Genomic DNA, 27550 nt, shown 5'->3' with positions numbered 1-27550 from the left:
TTAACCTTGGAGCAATAAGGAATTTTGAGGAAGCAATTGTATTAGACAAGAAGCATGGAGAATGCTGAACTTATATCAAGAGATAAATGCTTTTCTATCTTAAAGGCAATACCACTGATACCAGATACTTGTTTAAACTGGGCTTACTTCTGGCCTGAGATTTAAAGCCAATTTCTTCCATGAGTCCATATGAAAGGTACTAAACAATGTAATTCTCAAAGTTTAACAAATCCACAAAATAATAATAAAAAATTTTCACACCAATAGTGTTATGACTCCCTTAGGACAGAAACCATTTATTTGTCTTAAAGGCATGATGGAAATTTTAAATTAAACAATAAAATATAGCAACACTTTTCTTTCAAACAGCCATTATATTTTGCCCACAAAACAAATACATTCAAAAAAGACATTAAATTTTTTTTTAACATTAACTAACAGGATTATGTTACTGGAACTAAGTAGATAGATAATATTGTGTGTGTGTGTGTGTGTGTGTGTGTGTGTGTGTGTGTGTGTAGGAATGGATATTTCAGCTTTAATGTTGACAAATAACATTTCCCCTTCTAATTTTCTATCTCACCTTCCTTCACTTCCCCTCCCTCCACACTAGTTTTCTGTATGAATGTACAAGTATATATTTAAAAACAAGAATATATTAGAAAGCCAGTGAGTGGAAAAGGAGGCAAATCAGAACTCTAAGTTGTTTTATCCGGAAATTAACTGATTTCATTTCAAATATGGACTTTTTTCTGGAGGAAAATAAACCCTATAAGACACAACTTTTTATCTTTTAAAAAATTTAAATAACTTATCTGCTAGCAAAGCTATGCTATTCATACCTGCTGAGGTTTCTCTAAATTTGTCGCTGGTCTTCTTTTTCCTCCATTTCCAAGGCTTAAAGATTTTACCGATGGTGGACAGTTTCCCCTTTCTCTTGAAGGGAGGTGTTTGGGAGCCTGCTGTTGGGCCATCCGAATTTGCTATAGAAGCTTTGTCCAGTCCATCAACTGTATAAAGAAAAATAAAGTCAGAGAAAAGCTGTTACAAAAAGTTTTTTTTTTTTAAAGATTTTATTTATTTATCCGACAGAGATAGAGACAGCCAGCCAGAGAGGGAACACAAGCAGGGGGAGTGGGAGAGGAAGAAGCAGGCTCATAGCGGAAGAGCCTGACGTGGGGCTCGATCCCATAACGCCAGGATCACGCCCTGAGCCGAAGGCAGACGCTTAACCGCTGTGCCACCCAGGCGCCCCTGTTACAAAAAGTTTGGAACAACATCGTCTGTTTCTTCCTGCACTGTAACAGCAAGCAGGACCACTTTCATTGGACTCTCACGTAAAGTTTATTTTGTCCCACTCCCCAGCTGGTAGAACTCCCCTAATATCAATCAGTAAATCAATCAATCAGAAATTACAGTCCCCTTAGATAATCATTTTAGGAAAATAAAAAAGAAGCAAGAGACTTACATAATAGGTAGGGCCGGACAAATAAGAGTCTAGGAAACACAGCTGAACCCATCTGCAGCAACTAGATCACTATTTTGTGAAGGAAAAGAGTAATCTAAGTACTCCTGAAATAGGATGTTCCTCCAGAGGCTAGTATGGCATTCTCAGTAATGAATATTACAGTTATGGTGTAGTTAAAGCCATGGTTTCTCCTTCGCAAAATAAAATTTCGTGCCAAGAAGCTAAATTCTAATTTTTACAATGCTAAAACAATCTTTTGCTTCTATCACAAAAGAAAGTTTTCAGCTTCCAATAAACTGATAAGTTTCACTAACAGTAAGAAATGTGTAGAAAACATGGGTATTGTGTGTGACAGAACATAACTTTAGTGTCTTAATCATTTTATTAATCAGAGAAAGGCCCGAAACCTTCAGCTGCCTTGCACTATGTTCAAAACAGAAGGTAGACAATGATGACTTAGGTTATTCCTATTATGAAATGGTAATGGCAAAAAACTGGAAGCAGCCCAGAATGGATAAACCATGGTATTGTTCATGCAATGAAATAACACTCAGCAATAATAATAATGATAGACCCCCCTGATACATACAACACCATGAATGTCCCTCAAAAACACTGTGGTGAGAAAAAGCCAAGCACAATGGTATACGTACCATGTGGTTCTATTTATACACAGTTCTAGAGGAGCCAAAATGAATTAATGACAATAACAAAAAAAGAAAGAAACTCAGAACAGTAGCTGCTTCTTGGAATGAGATGGAAGTAAACATTAAATGAGAAGGGGCTTGAAGGGAACTTACTGGGGTGACTGATATTATCTCAATAAGGGATATAGCATACAAAACTCATCAAATGGTATTTATGATATGCATTTTACTTTATATAAAATTTACCTTTAAAAAAACCATAAATAAATAGTGAAGTCCAAATAATGATACGCTGTGCTGATGTGTTTAGGGGTGAAGTGTACTGATGTCCATCAAAAATAATTAATGGACAGACAGATGGACTGGAAAGGTGGATAAATACAATAAAGTAAATAAAAATTATACTCAAGAAAATAGAGCAAAACGTTAAGTATTGAATCTGGGGGTGGATACCTGGTGATTAACTGTATATTCTTTCATCTTTAAAACTTTCATAACAAAATACTGAGAAAAACAAACCAAAAGAAAAATTGAATGGCAAGGACTTTTGCTTGCAGGAAGATGGAGTAGACTTACATCTTCCCACTCCTCCTGCTAAACAGAACTTAAAACCCTGGATGTTATATATAAATGAAGCATAAGAAGACTCTGCAACGTGAAAAGAAAGTGGACCACCCTGAGACTGCAGGACCCAAGAAACAACATGAAGGTGAGATCCCCAGGTTTTCTTCTTGTCTGTTTATACAGACTTGTAGCTGAAGCAATCACCAACTTGGAGACACCGTGAGGCATAGACCAAAAAAGCCTCAACAAAAGCCTGCTCTCCAGCCAAAAGAGCAAGGAAGGGACAGCTTAGCAAGATGGAAAACCTTTAAGATTTTTTTTTTTTATGTGACAGAGGGATAGCCAGCGAGAGAGGGAACACAGCAGGGGAGTGGGAGAGGAAGAAGCAGGCTCCCAGTGGAGGAGCCCGATGTGGGACTCGATCCCAGAACGCCGGGATCACGCCCTGAGCCAAAGGCAGGCGCTTAACGACTGCGCTACCCAGGCGCCCCAGGATGGAAAACCTTTAGACAGTAACTGCTCTACTCCAGCCAGACATATAAAAGAAACTACGACCATGAATGCCAGCATAGGCTGAGTGGGGAGACTAGATGTCTACCCGCATGAAACTGTAACAAGAACCCCCAACTGCCCTGTCAGAGCTGTCAGGAAGGACCAAGTAGGGAGTCAGGACCTTCATGCCCATAGCTGTAACGAATCATCCTCCACAGTGTCAGTAGAGACCACATGGGAGCCTGGCCTTCCACTCCTACCCAGCAGTAATGAGGTGTCTCTCCTCCTCCATCCCCATAAATATTGGGGTGGTATCAAATCAATGTCCAGTGGGAACAAGACCACCCCTACCCACTGCGGTATCAGTGGAGACCATGCAGAGATCTGGAAACACCACCATGCCCAAGAGTAATGAGGAGCATCCCCCACCCCCATTTCCACCATAAGGTATCAAAAGAGGATGTGTGGGGAACCTGGATTTTTACCTCTATCTGGAAGTAATGAGGTGGTTCCCCTCCTTTCCAATGCTGGAGATGTGGCAGACAAAGCCAGTTTAAAAAAAAAGGATTCAGTAAGATTTTGAGTCCCCTAGCATAATATGAAAATGTCTACCTCTCAATCAAAAATAACTTGACATACCAGAACTAGAAAAATCTTCAACTGAATGAAAAAAGACAATCAATATACACTAATACCTAAATCCTTATGAGCTCCTTCTGAACAAGAAGGATAAATTCCACTCTTCCCTCTAGCGATGTCTATTCTAGTTTCAGATAGAAATGCAAATCCTGCAGTGACTGTTTCCTCTATATATGGTTCTTGACCCTACTTTACCCTGCCCATATGGACCAAAGTACAAGAGGCAGACAGAAATACAGGACAGACTGATTTTGAAGCTAAGCCAGAATGAAAATGTAAAATTCTGATTTACTTCACTTCCACTCTTCTCCAACTACCTTCCTCAAACAAGGGGCAAACCTACAGAGGAACTGCATGCCTGGTGTTTCTTCTTTTTCGAGATTTTATGCTGAAAGCCTTAATTTTGAACAATTTAAATGTTGTGAAAGATATAAGGGCTGACTATTACACACACAGGAATGAGGATTTCTATCTCAAATTCATCTTTGTGGCTATAGGCCTATATCTACTTCTCCTTTTCTCTCAAGCCACATATCCAGTTCCTTGACACTCCATAAAAAGTCTGCTTTTGATCCAAACCACTGAAGAAGAATCTACTTTTTCTCCTGAAAACAAAAATAAACAAAACAAAAAGTAAGTAATTCTCTAGGTGACAGATGGGGAGACTGAGTAAGTGAAGAACTAAAGCCTTAATGTTAAATTCATAGCTGCATAAGAAATTAACTGCCATTATCTTTATCCTACATCTACAGTGCTAGTCTTTATCTCTCCTCTGGAAAGGGCCTGGGCCAGTGCCAATGACCAGAGAGGTGCATGTACATACACACCTTTTTTCTGACTGAATAAATTCATCTGTAATTTTGTAGTTGTTGGGTTAGTAGAGCAAACTACACTTCTAATTAGGAACCATATGTTGGCACAGTTGGCCATTGTACTTCTCTTAAATCATGAATGTGTATGGGATTTTCATCTGCTTTTGAGTAGTATGAACAGAATATAAACTCTCTTCTCTCCTCCAAACACCCAGGAGACTGCCAGTTCCACTGATACTTCTATAATTTTCCTTTTGAACCAATTTACCATTAAAATCAGTTTTGAAACTTACCAAAAAAAATTTTCACAACAAGACTCCTGAATCTTGCATTTACATGAAGATGAGAGCAAACTGCTAGGTAAATCCCAGATGAAAGCCTTAATTTCCCGTTTTAAAGGTTAATTTTGACTGACTTTCATGTTTGGAAAAGTAACCTGTCCTTCATCAGAAGTTTCTTTCTCACACTTGAGAGCAACATTTTAAAATATTTAAAATATTTATTTATTTTACAGTTTTTATGTTTGCCAGCATAAGTCTGCCACTTTCCTCTTTAAAGGCCACAGAACTTTAGGACAGTGTTTAGGAAAGATTTGACTTTATTTCCTACACTGACGTGAAGCCTCTCTCAACTGAAAAATCCTTCACATATGTACTCTCATATACACGGGCATACATAATTTCTGGACACAGAACCAAGTAGACAGACAACAAGATCAGAATAAACTCATGCTATGAGCCATCGCAGATGAGATTGGATAATGGTTTCCAAGGAAGCCAAGTGGCTATCCTTGTCTTGAGTTCACTAACAGAGATCCTTACTCTCTTGTTAATCAGAGTTTATTTTGGGTTGTATCAAATCTCTTCCTTTTTGAGGGTAAGATACTGATTACCAGACGGGAAGAGAAAAGGAACAGAAAAATCAAGGTGCGTGGCATTACACGAGAGTATGCGTTAACAATTCTGAAACTGCTATCCATGTACACTGGGGTAGAATAAGTTAAGAGGACAGTTGATGTTGGGAGCCAGGTTTCACACTGCTGGAAAGGGAGCTCATTGATAAGCAAGGTGGGTAGCTAGAATGATCCATATGGCACTGTATTAGGGTTGGAAATATCATAATGAACTCATGCTTGGCCAGAGAGATAGATAAAGACAGATCAATGAAAGATAGATAGATAGATAGATAGATAGATAGATAGATAGATAGATAGATAGACAGATACATGTACATACAGCTCATTATAAAACACATGTATTTCGTAGTTCTTTTCATTCAGAAAGCCTAGAAGCAACAACATCCCAAGTGAGCACACTGGCACTCAGCCCTTGGTTTCTAACAGTGCTCTTCAAAGAAAAGGAATCAGATCTCCACTGAAACGACCGCTTCCAGGGCTAGGGCAAGAGAAATACTAGATGAGCCTGGAGGATGTCGCAGTGCCAGAAAGTAAGAAAGTGCTCAAAAAACATACTGAAGGGAGTATGTCAAAGTCACACAGCAGCCAAATGAAAGAATCCCAATGGTCAAAGCTGGAACAGTTTGAGCAACAAAATAAATAATGTCATATTAGATGATAATCCAAAGTATAAAATAAATACATACAATATTGATGGAGATAAATATTGAATACTGATATAAACAATATCACACTGATATAAATATTGAATGATTAAATAATATCATACTAATATAGATAAGTATTGAATAATTAAATAAATGTGGGAAAACAAATTTGTACAGAAGAATTACAAATAATTTATATAAACACTCCATGTCAAGGGAGTGGAGCTGAACTCCCCACTCCTTAAATGTGGGCTACACATTGGGACTTCCTTCCAAAGACTGCAACATAAAACGTAGGGGGAGGAATGACCTTACAGAGGAGAAAACTGATCACTCAGCTAAGTGATCTTGAGTAATTTCATCAGTAGTAAGTCATGTTGATAACATGTACCCTTGACATGATGTTTGAGAATCACACTTCAAAACCCACAACCCCACTGTGACCACGAGAAAAACATCAGACAAAACCCCAATGAGGGACATTTACGAATTACCTGATCAATACCCTCAAAACTGTCAAGATCATTAAAAACGAGGAAAGTCTAAGAAACTTCCAGAGACCAGAGGAGGCTAGGGAGACATGATAAATAAATGCAATGTGGTATCCTGGATAGAATCCTGAAACAACAACAACAAAAAAGGGCATTTGGAGAAAATGACGGAAATCCTACGGAATTATGGAATTTAGTTAATAGTAATGCACCAGTGCACTGTTCCTTGGTTGTAACAAATGTATGATACTCACACATGAGATGAACAACAGGAGAAACTAAGGAGGGGGTATACTTTCCGTACTGTCTTTGCAACTTTTCTACAAATCTAAAACTAACTTAAAATAAAGAGTTCATTTGCATAAATGTGGCATTAGCTAGCATGGAGGTGCATGAGGATAGGATTTAAGAGTTCTTAGGGGTGAGGATATCAGCTGTAGGGAGACCTCAGGGGGTACTGCTTTTACCAACAGTAAACATTCCTGCTCTAAGAGGTTTTCGGAAGTTAATAAGCTTTAGAATTGCCCATCTTTCTCTCTAAAATCTCTTTTTATCAATATTTTCAATTCCTAATATTTTATCACTGAGATATTTATAGGTCATCAAATTGCTATTTTAGCACTTTTCAGCACATGGTAGACCCAAATATCAACATCTTTCAAAAGGGTAGAGAATGGGCCTTGAAAAATGGTGTCAGGAAGTATTCACTCAGTTACTGTGAGGCCATACAGAGAGAGTTGATCCAAACATACCCCCAGTCTCTCTCTCCCTCTCTCTCTCATCATGCTGGGATTAGCATCATGTACTGCTGACATTCATAGAATGACAAATTGGGGAATAAAAAAGATTCCTTGTTCTTTATTTTTAAATCACTGAAGCTGAACTGTTTTCAATAATAGAATTTTATTTGGGAATCAAAGTAAATTTTCATGACAACTGAGGACACGTCTCCTATCTCATCTGTTATTTCCCTTGCACTCATGGGCAAGGAAGAGTGAATGGCACAATTCAGGAACAGAAATCCCATAGCTCATGCTGGTGTGAAAGGTCTGATGAACAGAACCCAGCAATGAACTAGCCACTGACCCACGCTGGGTTTCATTCTCTCCTGAAAGTGGAAATTAGTGAGCACTTTATTAACAGCAGAATTAATAATCACTGATATTTATTGAGTGTGTGTGTGTGTGTGTGTGTGTGTGTGTGTGCCAGGCACTGTGCTAAGCATCTTACTTGCCTTGGCTCATGCTAATTCCCATGACAGCTCTGACACAGATGCTATTATCAGTCCCATTCTGGAGATGAGAAAAGATTCACAGAGACTAAATACCTAGCTCAGTATTTGGCAATGTGCGTGGAGGTATGTTCATACCGAGAAAGATTAAATAAAGATTTATTGACTAAATTATAGGACTGATAATGATTAAATAAGTATCTTCCTCAAGTGACACTCTGCCTAGGTGGCAGAGCTTGGCTTCCAAGCCAGAGATGGCCCTCTTCACCACTGCGCTAGCAAGGCCTGCTTTAACCCAGTGCTAGGACCCCATCATATAAGGTCCTGGGAGATCACAGACAGTTAAGACAGGATCCTCACCCTTGCGGAGCTCGCAGAATGGTTGGGGGAAGCAGATGCGATCAGTGCTCAGTGATGCCAGCCGGGTGGGGAGGCACTGGAACAAAGGTGGGAGCAGAGCCCAAAGGTGGAAGCCATAGAGGGGAGCAGTCAATGCCGACTGAGGTGATGGGGGAATGTTTCACAGGGAGCGAGAGACTTGACTGGGAACTGAAAAGATGAGTAGACTTTTTGGTGGAAATCAAGGAGGGAATGGCCTGAAAGTGATCTGATCAAGGATGGCTGACCTTTTAAAGTAAAGCCAAGAAAAACGTTCTCATTGCCATGCTGCTGTGCTCAAAATAGACACATGATACACATTTATGGGGGAAAAAAAGGAAAGCAAATTTATAAGGTCATGTGTTTGAACATGTGAAATGGTTAAATGTGAAAAATGTTAAAAGAAACTAGAGAATTAGTGAACTTTCTACATATCAATGTATATACCATTATTTAAAAATCTGAGAATAATACAATTTTCGAGTTAGAAAAGATCTTGGCTGGCGCAGGGGAAAATATTGCTTTTCATCAGCTGACTGTTTAAAGAATAATCAACACTAAGGTAATAGTCAAGGCTAAAAATATTTTCTTAATTATGTAGCCATCACCTTTTAAAATCCAGTAAGAGTAAAAAGAATAGAATGTAAACAAGAAGTTAAATTTGAAGAAAAAAAATAGAATGTGAAAAACGTTGATATCATAGAGTCAAATGAAGTTATATTAGTCCCCCCTGGAGGAAGACTGCTCTCATAACTTGACTCTGTATTTGCCAATTTCCAGTCCTCTGTCACTTGAAAGAAGCTATAAAGTTATCTAAAGGGACCTGGGAGAAGAGCAGTCATTCAAATTAATACTATGGAGCTTTTTCAAAATAATTTTTGGTACACTTACAGACAGTAAATGATTTTGTACATGCAATCAGCATCCAGATCAAAGTCCAGAATCATTTCCAGACCCAGAAAGCTTCCTTGTGCTTCTTCCCAGTCAATACCGACCCTCTCTGATCCATTCCTCCAAATAACCACTGTTTTGACCCCTATTTCCACGATTTGTGTCACCTATTCTTGAACTTCAACTTAGTGGAATTATACAGCGTATTCCTTTATGCCTGTCCTTTTTCACGGAATTTTATGTCTGTGCAAATCATCTAAACACATGAGCATTCCAAAGCAAAGTTACCTAACTACAAAATGGAAATCTGCTGTCTTAGCAAGACCTCAAATGATAGTGCACTTGACAACGCAAACAATGCTTTATGCAAACTCGTCTTCTTATAAAGGACATCATTACTAATTTCTTTATCTGAAAAATGCAAATAATATCTCCCTTCCCTTGCCAGGCTTCTGGGAAAGCTAATCTATCTAGTATCTTTTGAGACTGCCCTGAAACTGTGCTAAATTGGAAACTCACCTATGCAAGATGAAAGGTGAAGAAGCAGTTTATTTTCCATAAATAATGATGGTTTTATGTTTATTCCCACTCTGCATATGAGAGCAGACAGCAGGTCTGAGCCATGCAATTCACAGAAACACTGAGTACCATGTTATCTGTTATGGGAGAAACAACTGTGTTTAATGCAGGGGTTCTACATTATCCTATATATATTTAACACCTACATGTGGAGAAACTGAGACCCAAGAAGACTATGTGGCTTCCCAAGTCATTAACTAATGGCAGAGACATACTCTAGGTCATGTGATTCCTGTTCAAGGCTTTTTCCCCACTCCATGCATCTGTCCTCGTTGGAATACAACGGCTGAACTGGTGAACCAGTAGCACCTCTCAGTAGCTCTAGAAGGTCACTATGACTCTTTGTAGAGCAAAAAGCAAAGAAGATATTACACAATCCGGACAGGCAATAAATCTCAGTTACTGTTCTGGGTTTTAACCGTCCAATTGGAATGGCTGACTGTAAGCCAAGAGAGCTGAGTGCTACACCCGACTCTGCTTCTTAATAGCTCTGTGACCTTCGGCAAGGACCCCAATATTTCATTGCTAAATGAGGAGACTAGGTTATGTGATCTCTAGGCTCCTTTCCAATTTAAAAAATTCTGTGATTCTCATACTGATTTGTGCTGAATACATGGATCTTACAGGCCACATGAAGACCTGGGCTAAGTGCTTTATGAATGTTGCCCCACCGACTGTCAACACAGCTCTGCGAAGTAGGTGCTTGGTAGCCCTCCCACTTTATAAATGAGGAAGGTGAAGTCTAGAGAGAGCCAAGTAATTGGTCTAAGGTCACAATGCTGGTAAGTGGGATTTAAAGTGAATAGTTGGCCTCCAGGGTATCCTTTGTACAAAATGGGTCAGAGGGATATGGGTGGGAATAGAGTTCTATTTTAAGAGAAGGCAAGACATAAACCCTAAAGAACAGCAACTCAGTTCTACCTCCAACCTCTTCTGTGGACTAACCCAAAGAATTACAGCAGATACTGTTTTGCTCTCTAAAACAATGCCCAGTATCTTCACAGTTTGGTTCATGCTAGTTGCAGGCAGAGTGTGTCCTTTGCTTATATTAACTACAGTCCTTTGATTGCACATAATCCTTATTTACCATAGTATTAAGTTTAGGAAGTCGATATCACTAGTTTTTTAACTTGTTTTTCTAATGGAGACAGCCATTATTTTTAGACCCCCAAAGGAAAAAGCTACTAAAGACTTCCATCTGTCTGCAAGCACTGACAAAGAATTTCAGAGTTCAAACTCGTGGCTGATAGGCCTGCAAAATGCCTATGTTTGTGCAGCTGTATGACATCCTGATGCTCTGACACGCACAACAGCCCCTAGACTTGCTACGGGATATTTAACAGATTAAATAATATCACTCGTATTGGGGGTTTAAAGAAACTCTGACTGAGTAGAAAATGGGATCACTCTGTAAATGGAAAACGAAGTTTATTGTTAAATAAAAGCATTTTAAGGTCTGAATACCACTGTGATCACAATAAGCAAAGGGTTCTATAAACAGCTTTGATGGCTCTACATGGAAATATCAAGAACTTTACTACAGAAGTGAAAAATAAGAAAGGAAGCAACCAAACTTGTACCTTCCTTCCCTTAGTAAACATCTCCTACAACTCCCCGAGTCTGGGGTGGGGAGCAGGTCATGGAGGTTGTACTGTGCTTGTAAAAAAGAAGAAAAGGTCGACACATCTCCAGTGGGCAAAACATCAACTGAGTGAATTTTACCTCCTCTATGTTAGGATAACAACCACTCGGTTTGCTGAGCACAGGCATAGGGATGAAACTTTAGGAGAGAAACTGGCAGATCTAATGTGTAAGTCGTACAATAAAGTCAAATGAAATTCCATAATTTTTAAGGAAGTGGCTAAATTTTGCCGAGATACAATTATGAAAAATTTCCCATTGTGGATGAATGTAACAGAAGCATTAATAAAGTAACATATTAAACCTGGACCAATATCTTCAGGTCAAAAAGCTGGTGGATAAATAAGAGCCCTGAGAATCTACCTATAATGTGATAACTATGTTCATAGTCCACCAGTCCCCTGGCAGTCACACCAAGTCACCAAGGCTGGTATCTGAGAAGAGAATGGTGGCCACATGCAGAATTCCAGAACATCTACCCAAGGCAGAAATGAAATGTACAGGCTTATCCAGTGTTAGGCAGGATGCTGGGAGGAGAATTTATGTTATAAAGAATCCCCAGGGCCCCCAGATTTATATCCTTGTAGTTCAGTTGAGAGGTGACTGCAACAACCAGGCATCTGAACTTGGAGAGCAGTGAAAATGGATTAGACATGATGAATGGATCCAAGGGACATTGAGGAAGAAGTGAGAAGTCAGGGGAACTGTCTAGAGAAATCACGGAGAATTCTATGGCTTGAACCTCTCTGAGGTGTGGTGGGATGTCAAGAGAGGACTTGGAGAGAGACCTACGGCTTGGGTTCAGGCACCATGAACTTCAGGTATTGGCAGGACATTGAGGGGAAGATGTCCAGCAGACAGTCAGAAATACATTATTGGCACGCTAGCAGGAAGTCAGTGCTGAAGTTATTTGGGGGAGTCTTCCAAACAAAAGCGGCAGAAAATGATTACATTAGAAAATGATTACATTTAGAAGGCAGGAGGCTGTACATAATAAAAAACCTTGGACTTCTCCTATACTGAGAATCATCAGGTACAAGAAAAACTTTAGTTTATTTGTTGTAAAGTGACAAGTGTGGGGGATTCTGGGACATGTTTATGGACTGAGGGGAAAGAGCCTGAAGGGAGAGAGAACTGACTAGCAACGTGGGGATGGGCTTCTCTCAGGATACCAGTGAGACTCTGGGTGGAGAAGGAGAGCCTGAACCGGACTTGACGAATGTGAGGAAGCGAGCAGGAAGTCAGGGGATGACAGCGCCAGAGATGTGAAGAGGAACGCAGCAGGATGGTAGGTACTTCAAGCGAGAACACACACTACCGGAAGCAAAGCGGGCAGGAACGGCAGTCGGGAGTGGATCACGTGTCAGTGGCGAAGGCTGGGGGAGAGCAGAACCTCCATTATGGAGTTACCAGGGAAGCATCGCCTGGGAGAGGGGGGTTCCAGACAAGGAGGAAGGAGAGGTCCACAAAAAGATGAGGCTGTAGAAAAATCTGCTTACTGTGAAATGAAGTCATTCATTCATAATTAATGTACTGAGCAATTATTATAGACAAGGTAACGCACTGTAGCCCTAATAGTGAGCAAATATGGATTGGATCTCTGCCCTCAGGAAGCTTACCATCTATGAGAGGGGCTGACATTATTCAAGTAACCATCATACCAATACAGAAACCTTGCACGCCGTGAGAGCACGGGGATGTAAGTGGCCGGAGGGGCTCAGACTGTGGCAGGTGAGCACTACTTCTTGGGACAGGCATGGCATGACACACTCTCCAGGTTCTGTGTTAAAATTCAGGGCAAAGCTGTTTGAGGGTTATTGAGATTTAGTCTAGTTTCATAACAGTGCTTAAAAGGTAGAAATATCCTATCCAAATTAGGCAGGAAACCATTTAAAAGTCACTGAAAAGCAAAGGATTAACATTCCTTAGTTTGTACACCTAGTTCGAGAGAGAGAGAGAGAGAGAGAGAGAGAGAGAGGCAAGAAAGAGACAGGAGACAGGAAGGGGTGGGGGTGGGGAAGGGAGAGAATACCATTAGTTGTTTTTTAAGAAAATAATTTTATAGTAATGATGCCTTTAGGATTGAGTTTAATTTTTTTTTTTCTCCAACATAGTCACTAAGGCTATCCCACTTACAAGATGTTCTATTTTGGTTTCTTTCTTTTAAAATGACATGTGTGTCAAGCAAGCATTCCAGAGAACAAGTTGTACCAGCAGGACTTGGGTAGAACACCACAAGGAAAGCCTCGGAATCCAATTAGGGCACCATCAAGCCAACAAACTTTTTCCAAAATTCTTTTCTGATATAATTTTTATTAAGATTTTCAATACTGGCCGAAAGGAATGTTGAATGTGTACTAGAATGATGGGGGTGGAAAAGCCCATAACTGAACTTCAGAAGCAGCTAGCTGTAATTCACCAACTTTCCCAGAAGCCATAAAAGTAACTTTTAATTGTTGTTGTTATTAAGCAAGTAGAGAAAAAAAAAAAAAGGCTGCCTCTTCGAGGAGCAAGTATATGAAGAAAAAGTAACAGTCCTCCCTACTAGATCGGGAGTCCCATGAGGACAGGAACCGAAAGCGTTTTATTCCAGGTGGGTGCCCCCACCCCGTACCCAGGCCACAGAAGGTACTACATAAATATTTACAAAATGAATGACTAAATCATGGACAAATGTTTGGCAATAATGAATGTACAAGGCCTGGCCTAACTAGGCTATGATTTCTTTTAGTGGGTCTTTAGATTTTTCCTGCAGAGGAAATTGTTTCCAATGGTGCCTTCCTGCAGAACTCCAAATATTTTGAATGATAACATAACAAACACTGAAGTCTGAAATTGAGAAAATATCAAAGCCAGCAGGAAGGATGATTAACACTCGTAAGAATGGTACAGACACTGCTGACAAATTTTTCAGGTGAACAAAGGCTTACTTGCGGCTTACTGTGTCCTTTTAAAAAGACAATCCACCAAAGACAAACAACTGAAAAAAAAAAAAACAACAACAGTTGGAATAATTTACATGTGAAATAATCTTTTAAGAATTTTGTATTTTTACACAGCAATGAGTGGCGAAAATTAATATTTTCAAGAGCTACCCCTCCACACACCTCACATGGATATTTCCTTCTTCCTTTTCAAAACACATTAGGCAACTCAGACTTTTCTGCAGTCTTCATCTTCTTTCTCCTAACTGGGGGACTCAGAAGGGCAATCTAGTTTCACAGCAAGAAACTGGAAAGGCAAATTATCTAACTAAACTGAAACCAAGTCCAAATTGCCTCTGTTTTTCCCCTGGTTTGGGGCATTACGTGCGAGAACTTAAATCTCTCAGAAAATGGGGAACCACATAGAAAACTATTAAAACCATATATTTAACCTGAGATAAATTCTGTCATGACATTATCGATGTTTAGCTCTGTATTGATACTTTAGACTTTGTTTTCTTTTTAAATATTTTTTTATTATATTATGTTAGTCACCATACAGTACATCCCTGGTTTTTGATGTAAAGTTCGATGATTCATTAGTTGCGTATAACACCCTGTGCACCATGCAATACGTGCCCTCCTTACTACCCATCACCAGCCTATCCCATTCCCCCACCCCCCTCCCCTCCGAAGCCCTCAGTTTGTTTCTCAGAGTCCATAGTCTCTCATGCTTCAGACTTTGGATTCACTAAATACATCAGAAACTGGTAGAACTACAAGGCCCTCTGCATGGCAGCCCAGTGTTGTGGCAAATGTCTGACTAGACCCTGTAATGTGCCCAATGACTAGGAATCATTCTTTAAGACTGACAACCAGCAGCAAGTCTTTGTTCCACTCTCAACAGAAAATACCACCTCTCTAATCTCACCTTTCAACTAAGAATCAAACATGTCCTGTTATACCACTATCTTAGGGAGAGCAAACGTAAATGGAGAAATGATCGATTCTTCCTGTGCTCTCTACTAAAGCTTCCAGAGAAGTAAGAAAATGTTTTGTTTTATCCTTTACCTTCTTTGGCACCCTGGTGATACCTAGTATATGCTGGGGGGGGGGAGGGAGAGAGGGAAAGAGAGAGAGAGAGAGAGAGAGAGAGAGAAAGAAAGAAAGAAAGAAAGAAAGAAAGAAAGAAAGAAAGAAAGAACGAGGAAAGAAAAGGAAAGGAGGGGGAAAGAAAGAAAGAAAGAAAGAAAGAAAGAAAGAAAGAAAGAAAGAAAGAAAGGAAGGAAGGAAGGGGGAGGGAGGGAGGAAAGGGAAGGAAAGAAGGGAGGGAGAGAGAGAGAAAGAGAGAGAAAGAAAGAGAGAGAGAAAGGGAGAAAGAAAGAGTCATTTTAAGTAAAAACACAGACCTATCAGTTCCACTGAGAGAAAACATGGGCCTTGGGGCCAGAAACACTTCAATTTAATAATCTGTTCTTCCACTTCCTAGCTGGTAACCTTGGGCAAGTCATTCAAGCTTTCACAGCCTCTGCCTGATCCACAGAATGGGAGGATACAATTTAGCATTTGGGTTGTTACGAGGGTTAATAGAAATAACATACATAAGGGGTCACAATGCATCACCAATGCTCAAGAATGCTCATCACCTTCCACTACTTCTTCCCCTACTCCTACACAAACAAGAGGGAAGGGGCTGTTAAAAGGTTTTGTGGGGAATAAATTCTAGAAAGTGGGTTATTTATGATCTGGAGCAACTGGGACAGTGAAATTTCTTTGAAAACTATTTCCCCGGTTTTCTAGAGGGCTCCAGAAAAACAAAAACACCCTGTTCAAAACGGACTCTTGCACAGAGTCACCTGTGTTCTGCACAGGTCTCAGGCCAATTGCTGAGAGCAGCAGGGACCAACTAGCACTCAAGGGAAATCACCATCATCCTACAGCAGAAATGTCCTGAGGAAAGTCACAAAGCAAGAAGGCTGACATCACCTACAAGAATGGGAGAGAACAGCCAGAACTGGATTTGGCTCTATCTCCCACCAGCTGGCAAGGTGCACAGTTTATTTTTTACACTTGTACCTGCGAAAAACAAAAAAGTAAAGTAAAAAAACCCACAAACCAATTTTACTCAAAAGACTTGCTGCACACTTGGTGAACTCTTACTGAACCATGTTGAAAATTCAGCTATCAAACTGTCTACATCTCAGTGAGCTACAGGCTGTTGCTGTGTTAGACAAGACGTGTCGCTGTAGCGGCCAAACACAGGAAGTTGCATTTTACTCCTGTTTCCAAATATGCTTCGTGTCAAAATCTGAGGAGAAAAAGAAGTTCCGTTTCATGATTCTATTAACTTCAGGTTCTTTACAACTAAGGCCACCTTTAAGTTCAACATAGATACCTAAGTCCTAAAGGACTCACACTTACTGAGACCGTCATTTACTGGACTGGCTAAGAAAGCATTATCAAGGGGACCTGTGTTTATTCTGTGCCACTCCCTTTTCGAGATCTAACAGGAACCTTGTGCTCTTTCTTTTTGCCCCCAGGACTAGATACCGGACAATAAAAATAACTTTAGATCGGCACTGCAAAGCCATAAGTACTTACTAATTAAACCCTTATCAGTGATTCCCATTGTATATAGTAAGACTTCATCTTTAAAAAGTCTTAGGATATTGAATTCTGAATCTGCAATATCAGGGTCGAATCCAAGAGAAATGTTCTCACTTGGAAGAACACCAAAGTTCTGTGACTTTTAACTGTCCTTAGATTGAGTGTTTGGCCGATTCTCATCTACTCAGTGCCTTAGAAGACTAAAGTGATAGGGTCACAACTAATGGGTGTGGAGCTTGGCTGAGAATTCCTGCACACCCCCCAACTCCCACTCCATCACCCTTTGGATTCAGATCAGGGCCCAGAACAACTGGGTCTTACATGGAGCTTTTTAGGAATGCCTTGTATCTCAGCCATCTCAAGATCTAACTCACTTCTAGGAAACTCCTGGTCCAACAGATGCCAAAAAATTAAATCATCTCTTAGGTGTCTGGAGAGTTCTCCACCCTTTTGAGGGAGGATCTAGGATGGCTAGATTTTGATGTGCCCATCTTTCTAGTGTGCTTACATGGCTTGAGGGACCTTTTCCACTTTTATATTAAAGAATTTTGAACCTCACGGAGGTGGGTATGTGTTTGAAGCATTATTTTCATGACAAGAGGAGCAAGTCCACCCATCTGTCCACTCCAGTGAAGAGTTTAACAAGAGATAGGAAGCCATTACCAAAAGCCTGCTAGGTTTTTGCGATATGTATGGGACATAATACCAATGTGTTTAGTCATCTTCGAATTACCAACCTGACTCAATGGGGCTGCTGCATTTTTTGGCAAGAACATTCTTGTTCTTGCTTTACTCTCACAGGTGTTTTAACATTATCTTTCTTTAGCATCCCTATTCATTCTATTTCTTATTTTAGCAGCTTTTGGTGAAGAAACATGTCACTCTGCTGGGTATCAAACACATCTAAGATAATAAAAGCATACAGGGTATGAAAAAATCAAACACAGAAAAGACAAATATATATGTAGTGACATTTGGGAATAAAGCATTTCTCTAAATACTGTGCCTCACATTCAGGGACCTCAAAGATTATAAAACTAGTCAGGTGGTACTTACATAGTGGCTGACCACACTGGGATTCGCGTCTTCATAAGCACTGTTTTTCTTAGCATTACACAATCAATTTGGGGCTCCACTCACGAGGTAATGATTTCTAACGCAAATATGGCAGAAACAGTGTTCACACAGACTAATTTTAATTCTACCCCATATAATCTTTACATTCCATGCCTCATCTCTTAAGTGGCACTGCCTAGTGACTCAGGTTGGTTTCCATCGCTGACAAACACCTTCAATGCAACCTCTTCCTCAGGTCATATCTACTGAGTACGTGGTACTGCTGAAGGTGAGCAGGGAGGAAGCTATAACCTGTAAGAAGTGGAATTGGAAAAACCAGAAAAAAGACAAGGGATCCAAGCTGTTTATGGGCCATTGTGAATGGATCCCAGTTTGTGAACCTGTGTTTTAAGGATATTGTTATGGCTGAATTTTGTCCCCCAAAATTCATCTCTTGAAGTCTTCACCCCAAGCACCTCAGAACATGACTGTATTTGGATAAGGCCTTTAAAAAGGTATTTAAGGTAAGACGAGGGCATAATAGGTGGGCCCTAATCCAATTACTGGTGCCTTGGTTAAGATAATAGAGATCGGATAGACCTGTAGTTCATAGACCACATGAGAACACAGGGAGAAAGCGCAAGGACAGAGCCTCAAGAGAAACCCAACCTTGATCTTGGACTTCTAAGTACTAAGTTCTGACACTCCAGATCTGTGAGAAAATGAAATTCTATTGTTTAAGCCAACCCAGTCTGTGCGAATTTGTTATGGCGCCCCCAGCAAACTAATACAGACTTTTACTACTATCTGTAAAGCTGTTTATTCACACACTGAAGACAGAATGAAAATGTCACACAGCTTCCAACCTCATCTCTACCCCACCCAACAGAGGGGAAAAGTTCTTTAAAGGCTTCTGCTATGATCACTTTATAACGGCTTTATAAATTAAAACATCATCATTTGAAAAATGAATTCTGACAATAAGTGTGTTCTGACATTCCATGGTCTGATGACTACAGGGGATTCAGTCTTTTTTAAAAGTGTACAGTTCTAGATCCTTTTTAAAATCTCCAGTTTGATTTTACTCTTTTCGTGTTTTCTTTAAAAAAAACTGGCAGCCGAGTACTTTCCAAGCGACAGCACACTAGTTGTGCACATATGTATATAATTCCATTTTAGTAGACTTTAGGAAAATGAAACACTGCTCTGTTAGGCACACAGGAACATTCACCATGAGCTCAGTTAACTCGTTCTGGCTTGTTCCAAGTTTCCATCCTCAGCCAGCTCCTCCACAGACGCCTGGCAGGTCAGCGCGAGTTAACTTTACAGATGTAGAAGAAATTTTGAAAAACACAGAATCCCTTTAAATAGATGAAATCGGCAATTGCAATCCTGAATCATCCTGTCAGGTTGCCCTGCTCAGTCCTGTGGGCTACCCAGCTGTGGCCAGAAACATTTTTATTCTGGAAGGAAGGTCCAAGGCAGTGCTCAGCAGGCCCTCATCAGAGCACCTTAGACAAACAACAGTGGCCTTTTCTCGGGGAGGCTGAGAAACCCTTTAGAAAAAGCTTTTAAGAGACCCCAATTAAGACTGGAATTTACTTCACACTGGGCAATGTACTGCAAAATAGGCACATCACTGAAAGGAAAGACCCCTGAAGTACAAACAGAGGCAAAAATAAAAAGCCAAACGTTTCCAAAAGAAACATATGAAAAGAATTTTTAAATAAATGATTGCTTCCTTTTGAAGTTTTCAGAATTTGCTGCCCACATTTCTAAAAGAGAAAAGGGCTCGGCCTCCTTTTTAGAAAATAGATCTTACTAAAATCTTTCTTACAGTCCCTCCCACGCATTATTAAACACCTGTTTTCATCCAGCCCCCTGCTCTGTCACTTTGGTTCCTCCTTAAGTAATTAGCATGCAGCCACCTCAGATGAAGTTCAAGGAGGTCTTCCTAAAAAGGCAACAGAGTTGAAATTCTGTGTCCTTTCCTTAAACAGTAATTGTCATTCTGCAGATAACTTCTTTCCCTTCGAATGTAACTGTATTTACCTCAAACCTGACTATTGTGGGAAATGAGTTATTTTGCAGTTTATAATATTAGCAAAATGTACGTAAGAGCAAAAAAATTTCTGGCAAGGAGATTCTGCCAAAATTGTACTTGACAATGGGAATACTTGCTCATATTAACGACCAAATTTATCAAGACACTGGGTACAGAACATCAGTGTTTCTGAACTGGACATTTTGTAACTTCTACCTCATGTCAAGAGAAGACACATTGTTAATGAAGAGAAATTTTCATCTGAAGCCACTTTTTAAACCCTGCCAATCTCCAGAGGATGTTTCTCATGTTAAGAATCTTCTGGAATGCTTGCTGAAAATTTAGATTCTGAGACCCCTCTCCAAAAGATGGGTTTTGCTGTTACCCAGAAGTGGATATTTTCCCCAGGCATACTAGGTGATTCTCACAATCAGGCAAGTCTGTTAAAAACCATTATTATCACAGTAAACATATTTTTAAATTAGCCCATTCAGCTATAAAACATTAAACTTCCGTAAGATATTTTTTAGACTATAACAACAAGAGTAGATCAAAGTTGAGTTCTCATGTGACAATCATTCAAGAAAGCCTTTTGAAATTAATTAAAAGCTATGAGCTAAAGAGAAAAAAATTAATCTACATAAAGACAAAATATTAATTGTGGTTAATTATTAGTGACAGTGGGTACTTTTACATATTATAGCAAGTTTGCTTTGCTACCTTATGACCCAATCAAGCTATCAACCAAGTAGAAAGCCATAATAAAGATGCCTTCTGATAGTAGGTCTCAAAAAAAGCCAAGCCGCATGAGCTTTTCTCAAGAAGCTACCTGTGTGCTCTGTCCAAATTAGGAAACAGACCCAGAAAAGGTAAGACCCTGATCTTGCAACCCGGAGATCCATTACAAGAAGGAAGTGGAAGGATCCCCAGGATGATATGAAGAGAGATACAGGGCAACAGCTGGGCAGCAAGCTTAGAGGAAATCCAGTCCAATCTGGATTCACTTCTTACAGATGAACTTGACAGAATCACAAAAGTGTTTGAACATACTGAGAAGAGATTCACAAAACTGGGGAAAGATTTGGGGGTGAGTATGCAGGACCCTTCGCAAGCAAACAAAAAACACCAAGTAAGGAAAGCAAAAGCCATGCAGGAAAGAAAAAGTAATCATGGTTTACCACAAGGCTTAGCTATCATCAATTTTTACGTAGTTATACAGAATACTATTCTAATCAAAAGCACAATGTAAGAATGCTGGGAACATGGGAACATGGAGGATGGGAAATGCATGATGGGGCTGGGAGACAGGGGTCAGAGAAGGTGTGAAAAACAAAGGTACGTTTCCAATTTCTACTGTGAGGTCAATAATAATGTGTCAAGCTGAACAATTGATAATTAGCAATGTAAGCATGCTATTTAGAGACTGGAGGTAAATAATAATCAGTTTAAACAACTGTACACTTCTTGGGTGATACTTTCCACTCAGTTTGTATCACTCTATTAATATTCGACCTGACAAGACTGAGCCATTCATTTATTCCACAAACAGCTGTGTCAGGCATAGATGTCAGAATAAGAAGGCAGATTGGGAAACAAGATAAGGTCCCTTAGCTCCTGGAGCTTAGGTTCTAGTGAAGGGAGACAATGACAAACAGGATAATCTGAAAGGTCAGTGCAATGAAAGGGCAGAGAACTGTAGCTTGAGGTGGGTGGACAGGCTCCTCTAAAGAGAGCTGGACAAGGAAGGTCTCTATGAAGCAGGTCATGCCGGAGCGAAGATAAGGAGTCGACTTTGTAAAGAGCTAGTGGAAGAGTGTCCCCTACCTCCTGGATAGAGAGAGCAGAAACTGCCAAGGTCACAGGTAAGACTGAGCCAGGTTTGTCTGATGACCGAAACAGGGAGTAAAGCTACAGTATGGGGGTGAGGGGGGGGCTGGGGGGAGGAGCAGGGACCAAGGGTCATAGAGGACCATGTGTGGCCTTGAGGGTCAGAGTACAAAATCTAGATTTCATTCTAAGTGCAGTGGGAAGACACAGGAAAGCTGTAAGGAAGTGACATGATTTATGTTTTAAAACAGTACTTTCACTGTTGCGTGGAACAGGACTTGCAGAAGGCTGAGAACAGAAGCAGGAGATCAGCTCAAGTCCACTACAGCTATCTGAGCAATGAGCGGTCAGGGGTTGGATGGGGGCATTGAAGACAGAAGTGAGGGGCCTGGATACATTTTGAAAGGAAAATGTACAGGACATGCTGATGGTTTGGTGTGAAGAGGAAGGGAAAACTCAAGAAAGACTCCTCAACTTCTGGCTAGAATGAGTGAGTGGTTGGAGGTATCATTTGGTGACATGTGGAAAGTTCAGGGAAGAAGGGGTTGGGAGGGTAAACTCCAGCCTTCTGTTGACACCTTTTACCTGGGAGATGCCCACGAGAGACCCAAGCAGAGCTGCCCAATAGACGGTTGCAGATCTGAGCCTGGAAGCCCACGGCGAGGTCGGAGTTGCAGATACCCCCCAGGTCTGGTGTTCACTTCACCTTGCTGGATGATTACAGATGACCTCTTGGTCCTGCCTTCTGTCTCCCCCAGGAAATCAATACTGCATGTGGCAGGCAGATTCATCCCCCAGGGGCAAAGCTCTAATCATTTCTCATTTGATAAAAAACTTCAGTGGTTCCCACCACCTGTGTGGGCCAGAATTCTTGTCCACCCCTTCTGTACTTTCTGGCCTCCCTGATTTGTCCCCACAGTTCTCCAGGTGTCCCTCTCCTTCCACCTTCCTTTCTGCCCATCTCCACCAAGTAGAGGAGCCATCTAGGCACAGACCCTTGTGGGCAGGGTCTGTGTGTGATTCCCCTTTGAATCTTACCCCACTGCTGTACACAGAACCTTCCAGGTAATTACTTCAGTTGGATGAAGGTGCCACCCTTTTTCCTTTTAATATTGCTTCACAAAACGAGCCTAACTTGCAGGAATATACCCACCCAGCACACACCAGTGCAGCTTTCCCAGGTTATTCTTAAGCAAAACACCAGTTCAGTCCCTTCTTTGTCAACCAAAATTCCCTTGGTGTTAATGGCTGGAATGTCATCCTTGCCAGAAGGTTTATATGAATAAAAACATCCAGCCCCTTGAAACCAAAATAAATGGAGGAGTAGTAAGCAAATATAAAGGATAACAGACCAAACTTTTAAAAGTAATGTTATGGGCTCATTGCCTTCTGGGGAACAGAAACTGTTGTTTTTGGTTTGGGTTCCCCTGCTTCAGATAGCAACGGAATAGAGGGTGGACCAGAAGTGTTTATTTTCTTAAGACTATTTCCACCTCAAGAACACTTTTATGTAAGCTGAGTCCTCACTAAGTATGTATCTCTACTCAAGAACAGAGACTCCCAAGAACAGGCAGTTAGCCTATTACACTGAAGTCCCTCAAGACAAGAAAACGCGTCGGAACTTCTCCTTTACTCAACCAAAAGGCGCTTAATTAGAAGATCAACAACCCAGAGTCCTTATCTCCTTCCCTGCTGCATTAAGTAGGCAAAAAGTGAAGTCTGACCCCCCCACTGATTGTTATCCTCTCAGACTTCTGAAGATAAAATACACTGAAGCTAAAAATATCTGGGATACTACTCGTCCACCAGACCTGATGCACTGTGGACTAAAGAGAAACAAATGAAGTTCAAATGTGCTCGTTTTCTTTCTCTCCACGTGAGTGGCTGCATTTGCGTTACGATCAGACAGGCTAAGAAGAAAATTCAACTCAAAAAGAAGATGGCTACGGTAGGACCGATATTTTTGTTTTCATGATGGAATGCCCAAGAAAAACTAAAGTAGCTGAAAAGCAGCCAATGAACTTAAAACCAAGTCTGAGGACAGCTAGAGAAAAGCTGATACACTTACAGGTCAGCTCGTGGCTTTAATTCCAGGGGAGGTCCAAGGGCACACGGGATGTGGAAGTCCTGGCTACGATTGTGCCCAAAGCAGAGAAAAGTGGGACTGTCACACTACCTCCTCAGAAATGAAATTCCTCTATTTCATCCCACCCCGTCTAGATTTCTCTTCATGTAGAATCTTTATTTTAAACCTGCCTTTTAATATTTTTGTTATTTATTATAAAAATCACTCTTCAAAATTATATTTTACACCATTTTCTTAAAATATTTATTTATTTGACAGAGAGCGTGCATGAGCAGGGGGAGAGGCAGAAGGAGAGAGAGAGTTCTCCAGCAGACTCCCTGCTGAGTACAGAGCCCATGAAGGACCCTGAGATTATGACTTGAACGGAAATCAAGAGTCGGCCACTTAAGGGGCACCTGAGTGGCACAGCTGGTTGAATGTCAGACTCTTGGTTTCAGCCAGGGTCGCGATCTCATGGTCCTGGGATTGAGCCCTGCGACGGGCTCATGCTCAATGAGGCGTCTGCTTGAGATTCTCTCTCTCTCTGCACACCCCCCCATGCACGTGAGCCCACATGTACACACGCTCTCTCTCTCTCAAATAAATAAATCTTTTAAAAAAGACAAGAGTTGGCCGCTTAACTGACTGAGCCACCCAGGCGGTCCATATTTTACACCATTTTTAAATGGCTTATTCCCTTATATGACCGTATCCCAATTAATTGAAAAAATTTCTTGGTGTTCAACTGCTATTTCCAATTTTTGGCTTTTAATAAACATTGTCCCAGTGAGTAATTATTTCCTTCTCAATATGCTTCTGAAAGTGGAACTGCCGGATCTGAATGTATGCACATTTTAAGGTTTTTAATATATATCACCAAGCTGCTCTTCTGATACGTTGTGCCAATTTAAACTACAACAAGACAATTGTCTGAGAATCATTCTTTTAAATCCTTGCTCAATTCATAGGTGATCAACGGCATCTTTTTTTTTTCATTAAACTGCTGAAACTATTTCAGATACCAATTGGTAAATTATGTCTCTTCTTTGATTAAGTAATGTGGGCAAGTTAACTCTCGTGGTTTAGTATTCCCCATCTGTAAAATGGGGATATTAATAGTAGTTACCTTTTAGGGATGTTGTGAGGATTAAAAAGTTAATTCAAGCAAGGCACTTAAAATAGGTTCTGACCTACAATGAGTTCACAATTATAGCCATCATATTTTGAAAAACCTCTGTTTATGTTCTTTTCTTGTTTTTCTATTTGAGCCTTTACTTTTTTTCTTATTGATATTTTTTCTTACTGATTTTTAAGGGTCTTAGTACTTGAAGATATTTATCAGTTTTCCATATACAATGCAAATATCTTGTCAACTTTATGATTTCCTTTTTCAATTTGCTGATGACGGGTTTTTTGCTATACATAAGTTTAAAAACTTAATATCATTAAATCATTCACTTTAAATCACAACCAGTTACAGAGATCCAACATTCAAAAATGAAACAGCAAAGGAAATCATGATTAACTCTAGTTCGTAAGAAAGAAAAGAATCGATCAATTTGACATGAAAAGTTTTTATGAAAAACAAATTTAAGAAGAAAAACATAGAAAAATGTTTACAATACATGATAAGCACAAGGCTAATCTCCTTAACACGAAAATCTGCAAGATCTGCCATAACCAATTCAGAGAAAAAGAAATACAAATGCTCTACTTCTCTCATAATCAAAGTGAGATGCCCCTTTTTGCATATAGATAGACACGGATTTTTTCAAATTAATTATGTATGACATTGTAGTTATGTATAGTTATGTAGAGTGTTCACTGCACAAGGGCACCTAAGCAAGGGAATGAGTTGGGACATAATTCCTGCTAATGTTCCACCGGGTAAATCTGTGCCTGCAGGGCTGCCTCACCCAGAGGGAGTGAGTTCAGTTTCTCACAAAGCACCATATGGTCGAAGAGAGATCCTGATATGCCTGCAGTGCTGGTGAGAGTTCGGAAAAAGGCATTTTCATATACTGAGCAGATATACTGATATACAGCCTCTTTGAGAGTCATTTGGCAAAGTCTATCAAAACAAAGTATACAAATCTTTTGACTTGACAATTCCACTGCTAGGATTTTACTGGTCCAGGTAGGTCGAGATGTTTAGATAGAGATGCTCATTTCAGCATTTTTCATAATAGCACACACACAAAAGAGCCCCAAAACAATACAAAAATACAAACATAAAAGATAAAAACATAATAGAGTCCTTTTAAAAAATTATGATATATCTACATATTGCTTGTTTATAGGATTAAAAATATCAATACGGAAATACTTTGAAGTTATATTACGTGAAAAACTCAAACTCTAGAGCAGTAAGTATATAACATGTCTTGCTTGTGTTTTGATTAAGATACATATACTTGAATGAAAACTTTCTGAAATGAAAACCAAAAAAAAAAAAAGTTGTTCATTCCGGGTTATAATTGGGAAGAGATTGGGGGTCTGGGAGGGAGAAAAACACACTTTTAGCCTGACTCATCTCATAAAGTTTTACTTCTGATCATGTGCATGTTATTTTCATTAAGGAAAATAAACCCTATCCATTTTTGCCTTCATGATTTCTTCCTACACCAGGTTTACACAGAAATGGGTAAGTGCTGGGCGCCTGGGTGGCTCAGTCGGTTAAGCGTCTACCTTAAGCTCAGGTCACAATCTCAGGATCCTGGATCGAGCCTCGCATCGGGTTCTCTGTTCAGCAGGGAGTCTGCTTCTCCCTCACACTTTCCCTCTGTGCTCTCTCTCTCTTTCTCAAATAAATAAATAAAATCTTGAAAGAAAGAAAGAAAGAAAGAAAGAAAGAAAGAAAGAAAGAAAGAAAGAAAGAAAGAAAGAAAGGAAGGAAGGAAGGAAGGAAGGAAGGAAGGAAGGAAGGAAGGAAGAAAGAAAGAAAGAAAGAAAGAAAGAAAGAAAGAAAGAAAGAAAGAAAGAAATGGTAAGTATTCTGGGCAGGACCTGGGCCCTGACCAAGATATGAAAACCCAGAAACACAGACAGACAGAGGTTCTATCATGGCCTAGGTGTGATGCTGAATACTTCATTCACTTGTTCCCTCGTCTCCTAAAAATCAGAGTGGCTTCCTCTGCTCTTTTAACTCAAGGGCTGAGGTCAAATAGCCAAGAGCTGGTCTGTGTGGCACAGTGGGGGTGGTGTGGTGCTGAACAGGACAGAAGAAATGGTTACTAGATTTAAATACCACCCTTCAGCAACAGAGCCAGAGTAACACATAATTCTTGAAGTAAAAAACAAACAAACATAACCCTCATTCATAAGATCATTGGCTTAAAGTGATCAGGCTGTTCACTGAGAATATTTGTTGATTCATTCATATATTCAACAAACATTTATTGTGTCCAATCCACCATGCCTTGTACTTGGTCAGGGGAATACTGAAGTCTCAATGCTTCTAGGACATGAGGCCAGAGGGTACTGAAAACACCTCCTTGGAGACATATTTGTTTGGCCTGTGCTTAGAAATAATGGATCTAATCCTCAATAAAATACTAGCAAACCAAATCCAGCAATACTTAAAAAGGATTATACACCATACCCACGTAAGCTTTATTCCAGGAATGCAAAC

The 27550-nt window shown here is 40.1% G+C and overlaps 1 protein-coding gene across 1 annotated transcript in view; it reads right to left on the bottom strand.

Moving 5' to 3' along the window:
* The window catches only part of PHACTR2 (phosphatase and actin regulator 2), a 241810-nt gene that overhangs the window by 80610 nt on the left and 133650 nt on the right, over positions 1–27550 (bottom strand). The window contains exon 2 of the mRNA XM_087865546.1: positions 843–1010. Coding sequence (XP_087721672.1) covers positions 843–1010 — 168 coding nt within the window. The remainder of the gene's footprint in view (positions 1–842; positions 1011–27550) is intronic.

Source organism: Ursus americanus, chromosome 11 (assembly GCF_024610735.1).
Source record: "Ursus americanus isolate L20-20 chromosome 11, mUrsAme1.1.p, whole genome shotgun sequence".
In the NCBI taxonomy this organism is placed as follows: Eukaryota; Metazoa; Chordata; class Mammalia; order Carnivora; family Ursidae; genus Ursus; species Ursus americanus.
This window is presented reverse-complemented; position numbering and strand designations above follow the sequence as displayed.